Source organism: Xyrauchen texanus, chromosome 34 (genome assembly GCF_025860055.1).
Source record: "Xyrauchen texanus isolate HMW12.3.18 chromosome 34, RBS_HiC_50CHRs, whole genome shotgun sequence".
NCBI lineage: Eukaryota > Metazoa > Chordata > Actinopteri > Cypriniformes > Catostomidae > Xyrauchen > Xyrauchen texanus.
The window spans coordinates 17,139,592-17,156,075 of record NC_068309.1 but is presented as its reverse complement, the minus strand read 5'-3'; the positions used below and the strand labels follow the sequence as shown (position 1 = coordinate 17,156,075).

Below are 16,484 nucleotides of genomic sequence, written 5' to 3'. Positions count from 1 at the left end.
TGCAAGGCAATGTCAGCCAACCCAATATTTCAGCTTTTTTGTAAATTCAGTAAGCTATATAGTTATATATTTATTTCTCTGCCTGTAGTTTGGGTACCAGATCCGATCCATTTAAAAAAAATATATATATATATATATATATATATATATGTATTTTTTATTATTATTTTATTAACTATATACAAAAGAAAACACTTGAGGATGATGCATTTTAATCCAGAGGTACTCTCATTCCCAAAATGGGTATTTCTTTTTCTTTTTATTCCTATCATTACTTCTTTCATTCCTCATATCCTTCGTATCTCTTATTCAATAATTCTTAAGATTTCCCTTCTTTTCCTAAAAAATATTCACAATTTCTACACTAGGTCTGGTCTAAGTAGGAGAATGTAGTCTATCCATTTTCTCCATAGCTTGATACATTTCTCAGACTGTAGCCGAAGATTCATTGTTAACCTCTCCACTGTGTAAATTTCATACACAATTCCCAGCCAATCGTTAATTCCCGGTGTTTCAGGTTGCAACCATTTTCTAGTTATAGCTTTTTTGCAAGCTATCAACAGAATTCTCATTAAATATTTATTAGATTTATCTTCTGATTTAAGATTTGTAAGACCCAAGTATAGAGTTAATAAACTAATTTGGATGGGTTCCATGAATATACTCTCTAAACTCTTATGGATTTCTTGCCAATATTTTTAAACTTAAGAGCATTCCCAGAATATATGGCTATGATTGGCTTCATTCGAGCCGCACATTCTCCAGCAGATTGCATTTTTGCTTTGATATCTCTTCTGCTCAGGAGTGAGGAAAAATCTAGTGACATTTTTCCAGCCAAATTCTCTCCAGGTTGAGGAATGTGTTGTCTTCCACTGTGATTTAAGTATATTTGCCCAATCTTCCTCTAGGATTTCCAAATTTCCTTCCATTTCCCATTTATTTTTAATGTATTGGGTATGTTCTAATTTTCTGTCTTGTAGACTTTTATACAATTTTGTAATTATTTTAGTCATGTTCCCCGTTTTATAAATTGAAATAAACATTTTAAGAAAATTATTTTCCTTGTCTTTATATTCCCTTATAATATTTTCAATTTTGTGTCTTATTTGTAAGTACCTATGAAAATCCTTATTACATAACAAATGTTCACGTTTGAGTGTCTCAAAATCCAACATTTGTCCTTTATGTAAAAACATACAGTATGCTGTGAGGCCTCGTTTAGTCCAAACTTTAAAGCTATCGTCTATAGTATTTGGAACAAATGTTGAATCATAAGCGGGCCATCTCAATATTGACACCTGGTCTATCAAATTATTTTTTTTAATTATATCTTGCCAAATCTTTAATAAATTATTTGTCCACGGATTGAATTCTTGTATATACATTTTAATCAAGTGTTCATCTGCCATTATAGCTTGTATTGGGGTCTTTTAAGGTCAGCATTTTCTATTTCTTTCCATCTGGCTTTAAAATCTGGATTACATAGACATAATAAAGGTCGTAATTGGGCTGCACGATAATACTCCTCTAAACATGGTAAGGCAAAGCCACCTTTTTCTTTCTTTAATTGTAGTGTCTTAAATTTTATTCTTGGTTTTTTCCCTTGCCATATAAATCGTGATAACAATCTGTCCCATTCAATAACGTTTTGTTTACTTATCTCTATTGGAAGTGTTTGGAAAAGATACAAGAATCGCGGAAGTATATTCATCTTAATTGATTCAATTCTACCATATAATCCTAGATATGGCAGAATATTCCATCTAGCCAAATCTGATTTCATTGTAGAATATAATGGCTTAATTTACATCAAATAGACTTGTGATATCGTTGGGTATTTGAACCCCTAAGTATTTCAAATAGTCCTCTCCCCATTTAAACTTAAATTTTCCCTTCAAATAACTAGATGGTTGCCAATTAAAAGTTAAGACCTGGGTTTTTTGTACATTTAGTTTATAGCCTGATAAATCTCCGAACAAAACCAATGTTTCCATCAAAACATCTAATGATTCGTTTGGTTGTTCTAAATAAACTAATATATCATCTGAAAAGAGTGATAGTTTGTGTTCTTCTCTATTTATGTCTATTCCCTTAATATTTGTATTTTGTTTTATATATTGGCTTAACGGCTCTAAAAATAAAGCAAACAAAAGAGGGGAACATGGACATCCCCGTCTACATGATCTTTCTAAGATAATCGCTTGTGAAAGATTTCCATTAACTTTAATTCTTGCTGTTGGTTTATTGTATAGTGCTTGGAAGGCTTTAATAATAGTGTTATGGAATCCAAACCTTTCTAATACCTTATAGAGATACAACCATCTAACTGTATCAAATGCTTTTTCTGCATCTAGTCCCAGAAACATAGAATTATTAATCTTGTTATGCTGTATATGCCATAGGATGTGTAATGTGCGTCTAATGCTGTCTTGTGTCTGTCTTTGACGAATAAACCCTGTTTGGTCTAACTGAATAAGGTCAGGCAATATAGTCTCCAGTCTATTAGCCAAAATCGATGTGTATATTTTATAATCTATGTTTAAAACCGAAATAGGATGATAATTTTTACAGTCTAATTTATCTTTTGTGTCTTTAGGAATAATTGTTATTGTTGCTTCCCTCCAGGAAGGGGGAATCTCCCCCTTTTGGAGAGCCCAGTTGCACGCAGTTTGAAGTCTTGGGACTATCTGTTCTCGAAAGCTTTTGTACCATTCTGATGTGTATCCATCTGTCCCCGGGCTTTTGTTTGCTTTTAGTTTTGCTATTGATTTATTTATTTCAATTTCTGTAATTTCTTTTGTTAATCTAGCATTCTGCTCTTCAGTGACTTCTGGCAGGTTTAAGGAATTGAGGAAATTTTCTATATGCTGTTCGTTTTGCATTGTTGGTTGTGAGTATAAAGTTCTATAATACATTTCAAAAATCTGCTGTATTTCTTTCAATTTATAATGTATTACCTTGGTTTGAGGGTTTCTTATTTTATAGATTGTTGAGTCTGCTTGTTGTTTTCTTAGTTTATATGCTAAGAGTCTTATTGACTTGTTTCCTGATTCATAATTTCTGTCTTAGGAATATTAGCTTACGTTGAATTTCCTCTGTTAATATGGCTCCACGACCCATTTTCAATGCCCTGGCTGAGGGAAGGAGGTACATGGCCCCTGTCCATTGTCCCTTTGATGAGGTGAAGTTGTCCTGTCCCCTTACCAGAAAAACACCCCAAAGCATAATGTTTCCACCTCCATGTTAGACGGTGGGGATGGTGTTCTTGGAGTCATAGGCAGCATTCCTCCTCCTCCAAACATGGCGAATTGATGCCAAAGAGCTCGATTTTGGTCTCATCTGACCACAACACTTTCACCCAGTTCTCCTCTGAATCATTCAGATGTTCATTGGCAAACTTCGGACGGGCCTGTACATGTGCTTTCTTGAGCAAGGGGACTTTGTGGGCATTGCAAGATTTCAGTCCTTCACGGCGTAGTGCCAGTTGTTTTCTTGGTGACTATGGTCCCAGCTGCCTTGAGATCATGGACAAGATCCTCCGGTGTAGTTCTGGGCTGATTCCTCAGCGTTCTCATGATCATTGCAACTCCACGTGGTGAGATCTTGTATGGAGCCCCAGACCGAGGGAGATTGACAGTTCTTTTGTGTTTCTTCCATTTGCAAATAATCGCACCAACTGTTGTCACCTTCTCACCAAGCTGCTTGGCGATGGTCTTGTAGCCCATTCCAGCCTTGCGTAGATTTACAATCTTATCCCTGACATCCTTGGACAGCTCTTTGGTCTTGGCCATGGTGGAGCATTTGGAATCAGATTGATTGATTGCTTCTGTTAACAGGTGTCTTTTATACAGGTAACAAGCTGAGATTAGGAGCACTCCCTTTAATCTCTGAATGATCTCAGCTAATCTCAGCTCGTTACCTGTATAAAAGACACCTGGGAGCCAGAAATCTCTGAATGAGAAGGGGTCGAATACTTATTTCCCTCATTAAAATGCAATTCAATTTATAAAATTTTTTACATGGATTTTTTTGGTTGTTATTCTGTCTCTCACTGTTCAAATTAACCTAGCATTAAAATTATAGACTGATCATTTGTTTGTCAGCAAACTTACAAAATCAGCAGGGGATCAAATACTTTTTTCCCCTCACTGTATGTGTACACGCATATGGGATACTGATAATTCAACAATGTTGAGAATTCATTGTTGCACAGAAAATCAACATGATATAGTATTTATTTGTGTGATTAGAGTACTAATTAATCTTGTGATAAACAAAGAAACAGATATCATTGTGATAGTAAACTTATACAGATAATGAAATAATAAAAAAATTATTTTTGTAAGTGGAAAAAAATAAACCACATAATCAGGGTCTCTAATGGCCTTTAAACATTTGGTACTTTTTTGTAACACTATTTATAAGAGAGAGATCGAGGAATAGTTAAGAGGTGTGGCACAACTCCAAAAAATGGACAAGATACAGGAGGTGGAGTGATGTGGAAAAAAGTGAGGTTGACAGCCGTTTCGTCATATGAATAAGGCATATGAATGTGTCATATATGAATGAGTAAAGCTAAAGTTCACCCATAAATTAAAATTCTGTTATCATTTACTTAACCTCATGTTGTTCAAAATCTTAATATGCTTTTTATTACATTATAGCAGATGTGTCCATCTACAGACAACCACAATAAATCTATGCCCATGTTTTTATCACGAAGGGTTTAAAGGTTCAGTAATCCTCTTCTATAGTCAATCTACAGTGTTTTTACCTTTGGCATTCTATATACAAGATTTTTTGTTGTATCACATTAAACAAATGAGCGACATGGACTGACAGAAATAGCATACATTAAATGGTAAAAACTTGATGTTATAATAGAAATATTTGCATCATATACACATTTGGCAGATGCTTTTAACAAACGCAACCTTGTGTGCTCAAGGCTTACATTTTATCAGTAATCAAACCCAAAAGCTTGGTGTTGCTGGTGCTATGCTCTACAAGCTGAGCTAGATGGATTATAAAAATTATATAAAATTGTGGTATATCAGATACATTTTTTGCATGGCAATGAAGAGCAAAATCCTTTATATATATATATATATATATATATATATATATATATATATATATATATAAACAGTTTTTCAGAATCTCACAAACATACAAATGGAAGAGCAGCTAAAACATACATAAAACAAAATAATGGTCAACAAACACATTCATAAAATACACACAGGAATATATATATCAACATAATATCCTGAGGTCATACTTTTGGACACTTCTGATTTACTTCAAGTCTGATATGGCAACAGTCTAAAGAGCCCCCTTTACAAAACCAAATGTCATTGCATTTCATAAAACTAGTCCAAAAGTTACATTAGAGATAAAGAATATAAATGGCATGAGAGTTTCTTTGTATTTTCATGTAAAAATAGCTACATGTTACAGATACATCTGTACACAGTGTTTGAATTATGTTGTACAATTAATAATTGTCCATGTTATTCAGTCTCCGTATTAGCTTGTGCAAAATGCCTAAATTGACATCTGAATCCAATCAGAAAAGTCAGCGCCCAGTGTCAAGGTCCTGCATGTAGTCCTGAAGGGCCTGAAGACGAGCGTCAATCTCTGACAGGTCAGCACCTGTGTCAATAGATGTGTCTGTGAAAGAAAAATATGTCAAGCTAAAATTTACATTTTTACATATATACTCTTTGTTATTTTAACGCAAATGTATATAGAAAAATGTGGGACATTGTGATGTACCTGCAGCCCTTATCCTTTGTGCCTTTTTGTTTAAGTGTCTTCCTCTGGTCTAGAAGGAAAACATGACTCCGCTAAGATGCTTCAGAATTATTTTAGGCCTAAAATTGCCGAAATTCTGAGATATACTGTGAAATGGGTTTTTCCATCATAATGATTGTAACCTTATTTAAAAACTTACACCTAGACAATTTAAAACTCTACATTGCTACTCACCACAGCTGGACCATTACACACCAGTTTCCTTCCCCTGCAAAAAACAAAACAAAACACATTATAAATGAACAGCTCATTATAGAACCACAGGCACATGCACAAGTTTACATATTTTCTTATGAATTCAGTATTTAGCCACTTGGTGGTGGTTGTGTAACTAATTTTACAGAATTTGCATATCTTAAAGAAAAAGTCTTAATGGTATAGTAGCAAAAATAGGACTGTTTAATTAAAAAAAGGGCAATTTTGTCATGTAAAGCTCATGTAAAATTTTAATTGTTTTTGTGCTAGAAACCTTGGGTAACAATTAAGACGAAGATCATACTGATCGAAATGTTGCTGTTGTTTTTAAAATAATAAAAGGTAATAGTAAAACAGTGTGCGGCTCCACTTCAGTTTTATTTCAATGTTTTTTGTCTTGTTTGCCTTGCACAAAAGTCTAAAACATGGACCCTTTAAACTGTTTTTTGACATCAGTTTGAACTGATGAAGTCAGGTAATATTTCCCTTGAATATTTTTTAAATCATAAGTTAGCTTACATAAAAAGTAAACAACTGACCAACATGTAATTCCTTCGATAAGAAACAACTTGCCTGCTATTTAGAGGCTTAGCAAGCTTTTCAAACTCAGCAACAGATCCTTCAGAAGAGCATCGACTCCTGCTTTCCACAGACACACTCCTCCCCCTGCCAGCACTTCCTCCTCTCATCAGCTGAGGAACAGGATTTCTGGACCAGGAATGCCCTCTTTCCATCAGAGATGGTGAAGCCAACATGTCCCTTCTAATCTTCCTCTGACTGTTGGAAACAAAAGCAGACCTCATGTATGTCTGTGAAGGTCTGAAACAGGCCAGTTGCATAAATACTGTATATATTTTTCCAACCAAACCTCAGTCAGACTTTTAGCATCAGGCCTTAAACAGAAGCGTTGCTTTAATGTGCCAAATTCATGACTGATAATCAATGATTATCAAAAAATATGGAATCATGGACATCACAATGAGAGCTTTTAGTTCACACCTTTCAAAGTAAACTGTATTTCTGCTCACAGAGAAGGCAATGCTTGTAGAAAAAAGAAAACCAATAAAACAACAACAAAAATAAATAAATCAGAAAATACACTGAATAGGCACCAAAAAACACTTTAAAAAGGTGAAAGAGTCTTACTTTTTCATCTCTGCCTCTCTTTGGCGCCGTTGCCGGTCCTGTATGAAGGCCGTGGGATCAAACCGAGGCACATGTGACCCTGTCAAGAAGAATTAATTCTAATTTGTTGACCCTTGAATGTATAATTCCTGCACCACTTGGATTACCACATAGAATTCAAAATGTATTATCGTTTACAAACAGATAAAAAAAAAAAACTCCCCCAATGGCAAGCAGAATTGACTTTTTATCATTCACAGGATATGAAATGTTGATCTTCACAATTACATTTTCACAAGTTCATTTCTAATTCTTGATATATGGACTGGAATTACTACTAGTGAAAATATTTGATATCAGTAATTACATTTGAACTTGAAAAGATGTTAATGCTTGATGTAAAGATATTTCATCATTAACAGAAATACACATTCTTAATATAAATTAGAGATGCACCGATTGCAATTTTCTTGGCCGATTCCGATTTCTTGCAAGTGTGACCTGCCGATACCGTTTTTTTCCGATTTTCTTTCTAAGAACTATTATTGACCGCATATACAAACAAAATCTACCTTTCTTCAATGCAACATTTTATTTTCATAATAAAATTAATTATTAAACATGACAATTTCCCCCAAACTGCACTAAGTTACAGGATCTTCTCTCACTTAAACAACTCTCAAAATAAAGAGCTCTGTGACTGGAAAGAGGTAGAAATAACAATTAACTGCAAATGAGTTGCTTTATATAACAGATGTCATTTTCCACTATTTTTATAAAATGGACCTTTTTCTCTTTATTACTCGTCTAACAAAACAATTCCAAAGATCCAGAAGTGTCCAATATGCTCAACTTACGTTAGATGTACAAATATCAGTTGTAAAACTGAGCACTGCTTTGGGAACGGCTTGTAACCATACCTGTCAACACTCCAGGTTTTCCCGGGAGTCTCCCGTTTTGTTATTTCTCCCAAAAAAACTCCCGTAATTTGTATCGCCCAAACCACGTTATATGAATAATCACATCAATATATTATTCCAAGGTGGTCCAGTTGCCAGATCTTGAATGAAACGCATCCTACTCACATAATCGACACATCATACAAATTACAAATCATTTATGACCTCAACCTGGCAACCTACAACCCAGTTGCACTGTTGATATCTGCGCAGGTAGTAGACACGGGATGTTAAATCAAGCATCACTGGTAGAGGGGGAGGAGAAGACTCAGCTGGTGCTCCGGTGAAAAAAACAAAATATACATGTACATTTAACAACAGCTGGATGGAAGAATTTAATTTCTTATCCCGAAGCGATATCGACAATGCCCACGCCTTTTGCAAAGTGTGTCGCACTGATTTTAATATCGGACAAGGTAAGGAAAAATTACGTTACTCAGCACATTAAAATCACAACGCACAATTTGTATAATATTTAGCCTGCCTCTGCCATCCAGCACCCCACTTCCCCTCTCCCAGATTTGTGTACCCAAATGTTGACAGATAACAGGCGGCATGTGTGACATGACATGAGATTAAACAACTCGGGCAACGCGACGTCGGAAAATAACCACCTACTCTGTATCAAGGAAATTTATCCGATTTCTGAACACTCTGTCCTCAACTATGGAGAACAGCTGGTCATCCAGGGCCATGAATTCAATCATTTTCCTCGTAATTGCTTTGGTCTTTTCGTTGCTCATACCAAAGAATAATAGGAGAGGCTGCTGACTTGTGACTGTCTCTGAGCTCTGGCTAGCTTTAGCCGCTTTCCCTTTTTAGCTTCTTTTTTAAAATGGGCATTTTCAGCTGGGTGATGGTGTTATAAATGTCTAATTAGGTTTGTTGTTCCGAAAGTTATTGTGGTTGTTCCCCCACGGTTTACTTTGGTCTTACAATTATTACACATTTCGAACTTTATGTATTCTTCACTCACAGTGATGATCTTTCACGCCCATGACATGTTTACGTGCGGCTGCGACGTTATTGCCTGCGCTGCTGGCAACAAAACGGACCGGCTTGGAATCGGAAAGACGTGAGGCTGACCGGCCGGTCACCGGTCCGGCCGAGCATGCGGAAAATCGGCTAATTCTGGTCCCTGGCCGGTCGATAGGTGCATCTCTAATATAAAAAAAAGAATTTCAACTAGTAAAAACGGTCATTCTTGATATATGTAACTACATTTTCACTAGTACAATTTCACAGTGATCTCTCATTGACTCCCATTCAAAATGCAATTACAAAAATGTATTTCTTACTAATTCCAATATCACGTATCAGCAATATACTTCTTATTAGTAAAAATGTACGTTTCTGATATCCATTATTACATTGTTACTATTGTAAATATCCATTCCTGATATCAACAATTGAATTACAACTGATGAAAATGCAAATTTGCTATATCAGGAAATGTATTTCATCATGTTAGATTTGGTATTTCAGATATCTGATCATGTATTTTGGATACCAATAAATTGTAGGGTAATTAATTAATAATATCTAAAAAGGCAACAATCGCATTAAAGATATACGAAATTAACATTGTACTAGTGAAAACCAAAATTACTGATATCAAAAATCAGCATTTTTACCAGTTGTAATAAAAAAAAATTATCTCAAGAATACACTCACACTAGTAACAATGTAATTATTGATAGCAAAAACAATAATTTTTACTAGTAAGTACATTGCTGATTTGTGAAATTGGAATTTCAATTAGTAAGAAATATAGTTTTGATATCTGTATTTGCATTTTTAATGGGGGTGAATGAGAGATTCTTAAATTTCTACAAGTGAAAATGCAGTTACAAATATCAATAATTATACTTTTTACTAGTTTAAATTCAATTTTTGATATCAAGAATGTGTATTCCTGTGAGTGATTATGTAATTTTTGATATCAAGAATTTTGACTATTTCAAATGTAATTACGGATATCCAAAAGTGTGCGTTTTCACTACTAGTAAGTACATTCCTGATATCAAGAATTACCATTCTAACTAGTAAAACATTTCATATCCTGTGATTGATTACACACATCAGCCTTGATGCTAAAAGAGGGGCTCATATCCTGACTTTTTCATGACCTTATTTCACAAATTTACCTGTTGGAGATGGTGAGGGTCTTGAGATGCAGTTCCGAGACCCTGAAGAATCTGCCCTCCTCACTCTCTCCTCTGACCTCCTGCTCCTATCCTCCATCCTCTCCCTCGAGCTCGATCGAGCTCTCACCCCTACACGGGTCAAACTGCACTCTCTGGATAAAGACAGATGAACCTCCCCATCACTTCTAAATCCCCTTCGACCAGATATGACTGGAGTTACCCGACTGTTAAAATGGAGGAAAGGAGATCATTAAGGTGTACCAATACATATTGTTGAAGTGCAATGAGAAATTAGATGGAAATCCGTTTTACTCACCCACGACGTAGCAAGGCCAACTCGGTAGTCAAACTTTTGACACGTATCCGAAGACCTCGCTCTGAAGCTTTGAGTTCCTCCAGCTACCAATGAGAGTGAATCAGAGAAGTGGTTAATAACGAGGTACATACTGGCATTTCCATGCTTTTACAATTATCCCATTGCCCGCAGCTTTCTAGGTCCATCTGTTTATCTAATGGCCATTTAACAATAATTGGCTTGGACACACCTGTTCCAGTAGGAGGCGCTGTTCCTGGCCCCTCTTGCTAGCTGAACGTTGGCTTTTTGCCCTTTCCTGCAGCAGCTGTTCCCCTAGGCTGTGCACTACCTCTCTGAGCCCATGAGCCCCAGGTGTGGAACTGGCACCAACCATCTGTAAACGATCCAGAGCCTTGGCCAAAGCTTCCTTTTCATCTCTCACTAAAGCCAATCTGATGAGGAGCATTTGAAAATAATTTGTTAGAAGAAATCTTCCATTTAACATTTCAAATTTTGTAGGTGTAATGTAGAATATTTTTTGATCTCATCAAAGAATACTGAAGATTTCATTTATAGAATATCATGTCAATCCAAGCATACAGTGTGGTTCAAAAGTCTTTAGAGAACTTTAGTGAAAATGCATATATTTAGCATTTTTCATTAATTTGAGTGAAAGGTTTAATAACATTAAAATGAACATCACAATTTCTTAGTATACAAGTTTGTGCAAAACCCAATCATCCATGTCTAACCAGCATATGAGATTGTCCTGAAGAGGAAATCTGACTTTTTGTACAAAGGAATGCCTTGAAATCTTAAATACTTAAACATATGCTGAATCTTAAATATTTCTCATTCATTTTAAAACTTTAAAATCCAAAATTTCCAGTTTAGAATTACACTTTGAATCCCATATTTTTATTGTGGATTTAGACTTTTTGAACCCCACTGTATATACAGTGCCTTTCAAAAATATGCAGACCCTTAACTGATTCTCACATTTTTCAGAATTAAAAATTTGAATTTGGTTCTCTGTAATCAATTCAAATAATTGAAACTCAAAATAAATCTTTAACATATCACATAAGTAAGAACTAACTCTGCACGTAGCCTGCGTGTTTCCTGGTCTGACACGTTGTGCTCTCCTCTCCGTACCAGTGCTTTCAGCTCAGATCTCAGAGCTCGAATCTCTTTCTGCAGCTCTGCTGGATCAGGTTTCCCAAGATATGGAAGTGGAAGAGGATAGTGTATCCTACACAAAAAATAAAACCCTTTAAAAAGTTTTTTTAAAAGTGATCACAACAAAGAGTGATCAAAGCCACACAGACCTGTCAAACTCTACAGTGTAGATGAGGATGAGGTATCTCTTAGCACTGAGAGCAGGGGATTGGGGCTGAACACGAGGGCGGCCAACGACACCTGACTTTCTGTTCCGCAGAAGCTCAAGGTCTGAATAGGTCAAGAGGTCAAGGGTCACAGATTCACTGGACTGCAAAGGACAATCAAAACGATGTCTGTATATGTGAATATTAATAACATAGCTTAAACTGATCAGTTACTTCACATTCATATTTAATTAGGTTCTCAAATATGCACAAGTGAAAGGAATAGTTGTTGGTGTGGAATAAAGATGTGATGAATGTGAATAGTGACTGTGACATACTGCCTTTAAAAGGTAGTTCAACCAAAAAATTTAATTCAGTAGCATTTGCCATAGATGTGGCTGTCTTGTCGGGCAATTCTCACGCACCTTACAGTCTAACTGATCCCACAAAAGCTCAATGGGGTTAAGATCCATAACACTCTTTTCCAATCATCTGTTGTCCAATCTCTGTGTTTCTTTGCCCACTCTAACATTTTCTTTTTGTTTCAAAAGTGGCTTTTTCTTTGCAATTCTTCCCATAAGGTCTGCACCCCTGAGTCTTCTCTTTACTGTTGTACATGAAACTGAGTCTTGAGTGGGTAGAATTCAATGAAGCTGTCAGCTGATGACATGAGAGGTGTCTATTTCTCAAACTGGAGACTCTGCTGTACTTATCCTCTTGTTTATTTGTAAATCTGGACTTCCACATCTCTTTCTGTCCTTGTTAGAGCCAGTTGTTCTGTGTCTTTGAAGACTGTAGTGTACACCTTTGTATTAAATCTTCATTCTTTTTGGCAATTTCAAGCATTGAATAGCTTTCATTCCTCAAAACAATAATTGACTGATGAGTTTCTAGAGAAAGTGGTTTCTTTTTTTTTGCCATTTTGACCTAATATTGACCTTAAGACATTCCAGTCTATTGCATACTGTGACAACTCAAAAACAAAAACAAAGACAATGTTATGCTTAATTTAATGAACCAAATAGCTTTCAGCTGTGTTTGATATAATGGTAAGTGGTTTTCTAGTACCAAATTAACAATTTAGCATGATTACTCAAGGATAAGGTGTTGGGGTGATGGCTGCTGGAAATGGGCTCTGTCTAGATTAGATAAAAAATAACTTTTTCAAATAGTGATGGTGCTATTTTTACATCAGTAATGTTCTGACTATACTTTGTGATCAGTTGAATAGCACTTTGGTGAATTAAAATACCAATATTTCCTTCTGAAACAGCAAAATCTGTACATTATTCCAAACCATTGGCCGCCAATGTATGTGTGTGTGTGTGTATATATGTTTTATTTCAGTAATCTTCCTTATAATATTTTGACTGTCCTGTTTCTTTTTCTACATAATTAAAGGATGTAGAGGCATGCAAATAATTAATATTTGTCTTAGTATTTATATCATTTATTTGTCTATTACAGCATGTCATATTTCAAATTTGTCATAATTGCAATCAGAGATACCTTTTGCCCTCTAAAAACATATATTATAATTTCCTTATAGATTTTAAAATGATTACAAAGTTTAATATTTAGTCTTTCAAGAGGAAAGAACAATATTATTGTAAATATAACACTTTGTAAAGATTAACAGAGTGCTAATGGCATTTTTAATTCTAATGTATCAAGTGTCATACACATAATTTCAACAAAGAAATGTATTAATTTAAACATAGTGCTTTGAAGAAAACAATAAGCTACTTTTATAACATTTATAGTCAAAAAATATCAATAACTTTATTTATTTGAACTATCTTGAACTTTTAAAATAAGCTGCTATTTATTACAACACCTCCCAAGTCTGCCGCCATTTTTTTAACTGACCGATTTAAAACATTAAAACAAAATGTTCATGAATAACCACTAGATGGTGCAATAAAGGTGTGAAACCATAGGTAATTTGGCTCATCAGCTTGAACAGAGTGAAACAGGAGCCTTCAAATGTTGTGTATCGTATTTGATACACACACGGCATTATAGGGTTAAATGTAATGCGCTACTACTTATATTTATTATTACTTATAAGTAAAAAGTAATTAGATTACAGAAATGAATATATCTTTGTAATTGGATACACCCAACACTATGACAGGACCAAGTTTATGCAGTCTCTCGCATTACCTTAGTAAGTGTCCAAACCTTTTTGGTTGGGGGCCAAATCACTGTAATAATTAAAAGAAATGTCTAGAAACTACTAGATTGCCACAATGCATAATATTTATATTGTACACTTAATATTATGCAAGTTTTAATCATAATTTGTGCTCTATGATATGCTTCTGTAGGCCCTACATGTAAATAAAAGATAGGGTATTTCACTCACAAAGAACTCTTATAATGGAACAGTGATGATTATTATACAGAATGTTATGCTTATTTATTCACATTTGTATCTTTTTGACATCCATTCAGTGGCACTGCAAGAACATATAGATCTGCTACTCTCTAATAATTCTAATAATTAGAATCAGATTGCATTTGATCACTTTATGAAGTGATGCAAGGAATTACTCTTTATTTCTCAAGCAATTACTCTTTAGCTATAGAATTATAACTTCTGTTCTGTTGTTACTTGTGTTACAAATACAATTTTAATTTGATCAAAATTAATTATTGTGTTTAATTTTATTTTGTAGATGCTCATGTGCAAGCAAAGCACACACATCAGGTACAGATGTACAAGTGTTTTAAGTGCTCTCTCCTACAGTCAGGGCTGGATTGTTAATCTGGCATACCAGGCATTTTCCCAGTGGGCTGACAGGGGCGGGCATATGCAGAAAAGGACAGCGCCCCGTTTTTTTTTCTCATAAAAACAACAGTGGCATTAAATGAACAAACTGGCATTTAAAAGGTTAAAATCCTGAAAATTAATGAATATTTGGTAGTTATGATCAGAGACTGATGTTGGTTACAAAAAATTAACTCATTGAAATTGGAAAATACTATTAATATATAAATAGTTTTTGACGCAGACATTACTGTCCTCTATGGACCTCTAAGTAACTTATTAAATTGAGGGTTAAAGTGCTGATCACCAATAACTTGCATTGTATGGACCTACAAAGCGGAGATATTCTTATAAAAATCTTTGTGTTCTGCTGAAGAAAGAAAGTCATACACATCTGGGATGGCATGAGGTAAATGAGTAAATGATAAGAGAATTTTAATTTTTGGATGAAATATCCCTTTAACTTGTTGATTCATGGAAGTAGGTCAGTCACCTGGTTTTGGAACAACATGAGGGTGTGTAAAAGATGACAGCATTTTGATTTTCATTGAACCATCCCTTTAAATGGAGCTGGAAGCCCTTCGGACCTACCTTGTTGACTGCAGACTCTAGCATGCTGCAGAATACAGGAAACTGTTTAAAATTTCCAGTTTTACGGGTCAAGTCTTCAATATCTAATTTTATAAAAACAAAGGGATTGAGAGAAAACAATTGAATATTTAAGGTAAAAACAGAATGTAAAGTTAAGTTTCAAAGCATCACTTACAAGCAGGATCAAACTCTCCTCTCCATTGGTCTGCTGTAACCACATCTGAAATCTCTACCATTAGTACCCGCTCCGCCAGCTCGACCTTGACAGCAAATTCAGCCCCCCGAAATTTCATTTCATTCTGCACTACTGTGCCAACCTCCATCTCGTCTGACAGCCTATAAGAAATCATTGCACTGGTTACAATAATATTTATACAGTAGTTTATATTGACTGATGAACACATTTGTGAGGTCCATAAAATGATATTTCAAAATGAAAACACTTTAGGTGGCTGATAAAAATTAACTGCTGATAGATAGATCATAACATTATATACAGTAGAGTGCAATCATACTGTGTTATCAAATCAATAGTCACTTGAACAAGACAGTCTGACTTAACAGTTATTGTTGATGTTGTCCCATGTCAAATACGCCTCGAGCTGAAGCCACATTACTTCATTCATGACTCAAAATCCAATAGACGAAAACTAGTAAATAACTCAGCTTCTAAGCTAACAAACTGACAGTGCAGGGTTAGTTCCATAATAACGATTTCAAATAATTAGCATGTAAAGACTACAGCATGATGGTTTCATAGACTGCAGAGGATCATTAGCTCACGGGATGATAAATACGTGTTAGTGAATGTGTCACGATAGATGTCTCTTAGTCCATAAAGAACTAGCACGCTAGCAACATACCCGTTACTGGTGAAAAAGCACTAGGCAGGCAAGAGCTGTACTGTTAAAACTTGCATTTAAAACGTCGTACTAAAAAAATATAAACCAGAATAAAAATGTTAACTCTTAACGTTATTCGGTAAACAGAATGTTACGGTGCTCGAACATCTGAAAACAGCGGCTCAATGACCGGGAATTTAAAACTCCCGACCCCAACTAGTTACATTGGTCAACTCGTATAGATGTAGGAATGCTATTGGCTAGTGTGCTTGTCAATCATACGGAAAGATTTCACTGTGGCACCGCCCCTCGGCCAACTCTTCGCACACCCAAAGGACGTTTTCGAGTCAAGAGTCGAAGCGTTAAAGGGATAATTCACCAAAAAAGACAAAATTTAAAAATCTTGGTTCTTAGA

The 16,484-nt window shown here is 35.2% G+C and overlaps 1 protein-coding gene across 2 annotated transcripts; it reads right to left on the bottom strand.

Annotated features, from left to right (window-relative positions):
- Positions 1-4,247: 4,247 nt before the first annotated feature.
- On the bottom strand, positions 4,248-16,413 carry ccdc61 (coiled-coil domain containing 61). Of its 2 annotated transcripts, none has more exons than XM_052103985.1 (13): positions 16,091-16,413; positions 15,403-15,563; positions 15,228-15,310; positions 11,867-12,027; positions 11,638-11,790; positions 10,789-10,990; positions 10,560-10,642; positions 10,244-10,467; positions 7,159-7,237; positions 6,586-6,789; positions 5,992-6,025; positions 5,779-5,827; positions 4,248-5,673 (listed from the first exon to the last, which is right to left on the bottom strand). In XM_052103985.1, the coding sequence occupies exons 2-13, from the start codon at positions 15,548-15,550 to the stop codon at positions 5,579-5,581; spliced, it is 1,515 nt and encodes a 504-aa protein (XP_051959945.1). In that variant the 5' UTR covers positions 15,551-15,563; positions 16,091-16,413; the 3' UTR covers positions 4,248-5,578. The 2 variants fall into 2 exon arrangements, with proteins under 2 accessions (XP_051959945.1, XP_051959946.1); XM_052103986.1 differs by lacking the exon at positions 16,091-16,413 and adding an exon at positions 15,790-16,068.
- Positions 16,414-16,484: the final 71 nt, after the last annotated feature.

Bases quoted from the DNA above. Each gene is read 5' to 3' on its own strand.
- ccdc61 (XM_052103985.1), bottom strand. From the start codon at position 15,550: ATGGAGGTTGGCACAGTAGTGCAGAATGAAATGAAATTTCGGGGGGCT. The intron at 15,311-15,402 runs GTAAGTGATGCT...TTATAAAATTAG, and splicing joins AGGAGAGTTTGATCCTGCTT to ATATTGAAGACTTGACCCGT. The intron at 7,238-10,243 runs GTAAATTTGTGA...TCTTCTTGACAG, and splicing joins ACCCTCACCATCTCCAACAG to GGTCACATGTGCCTCGGTTT.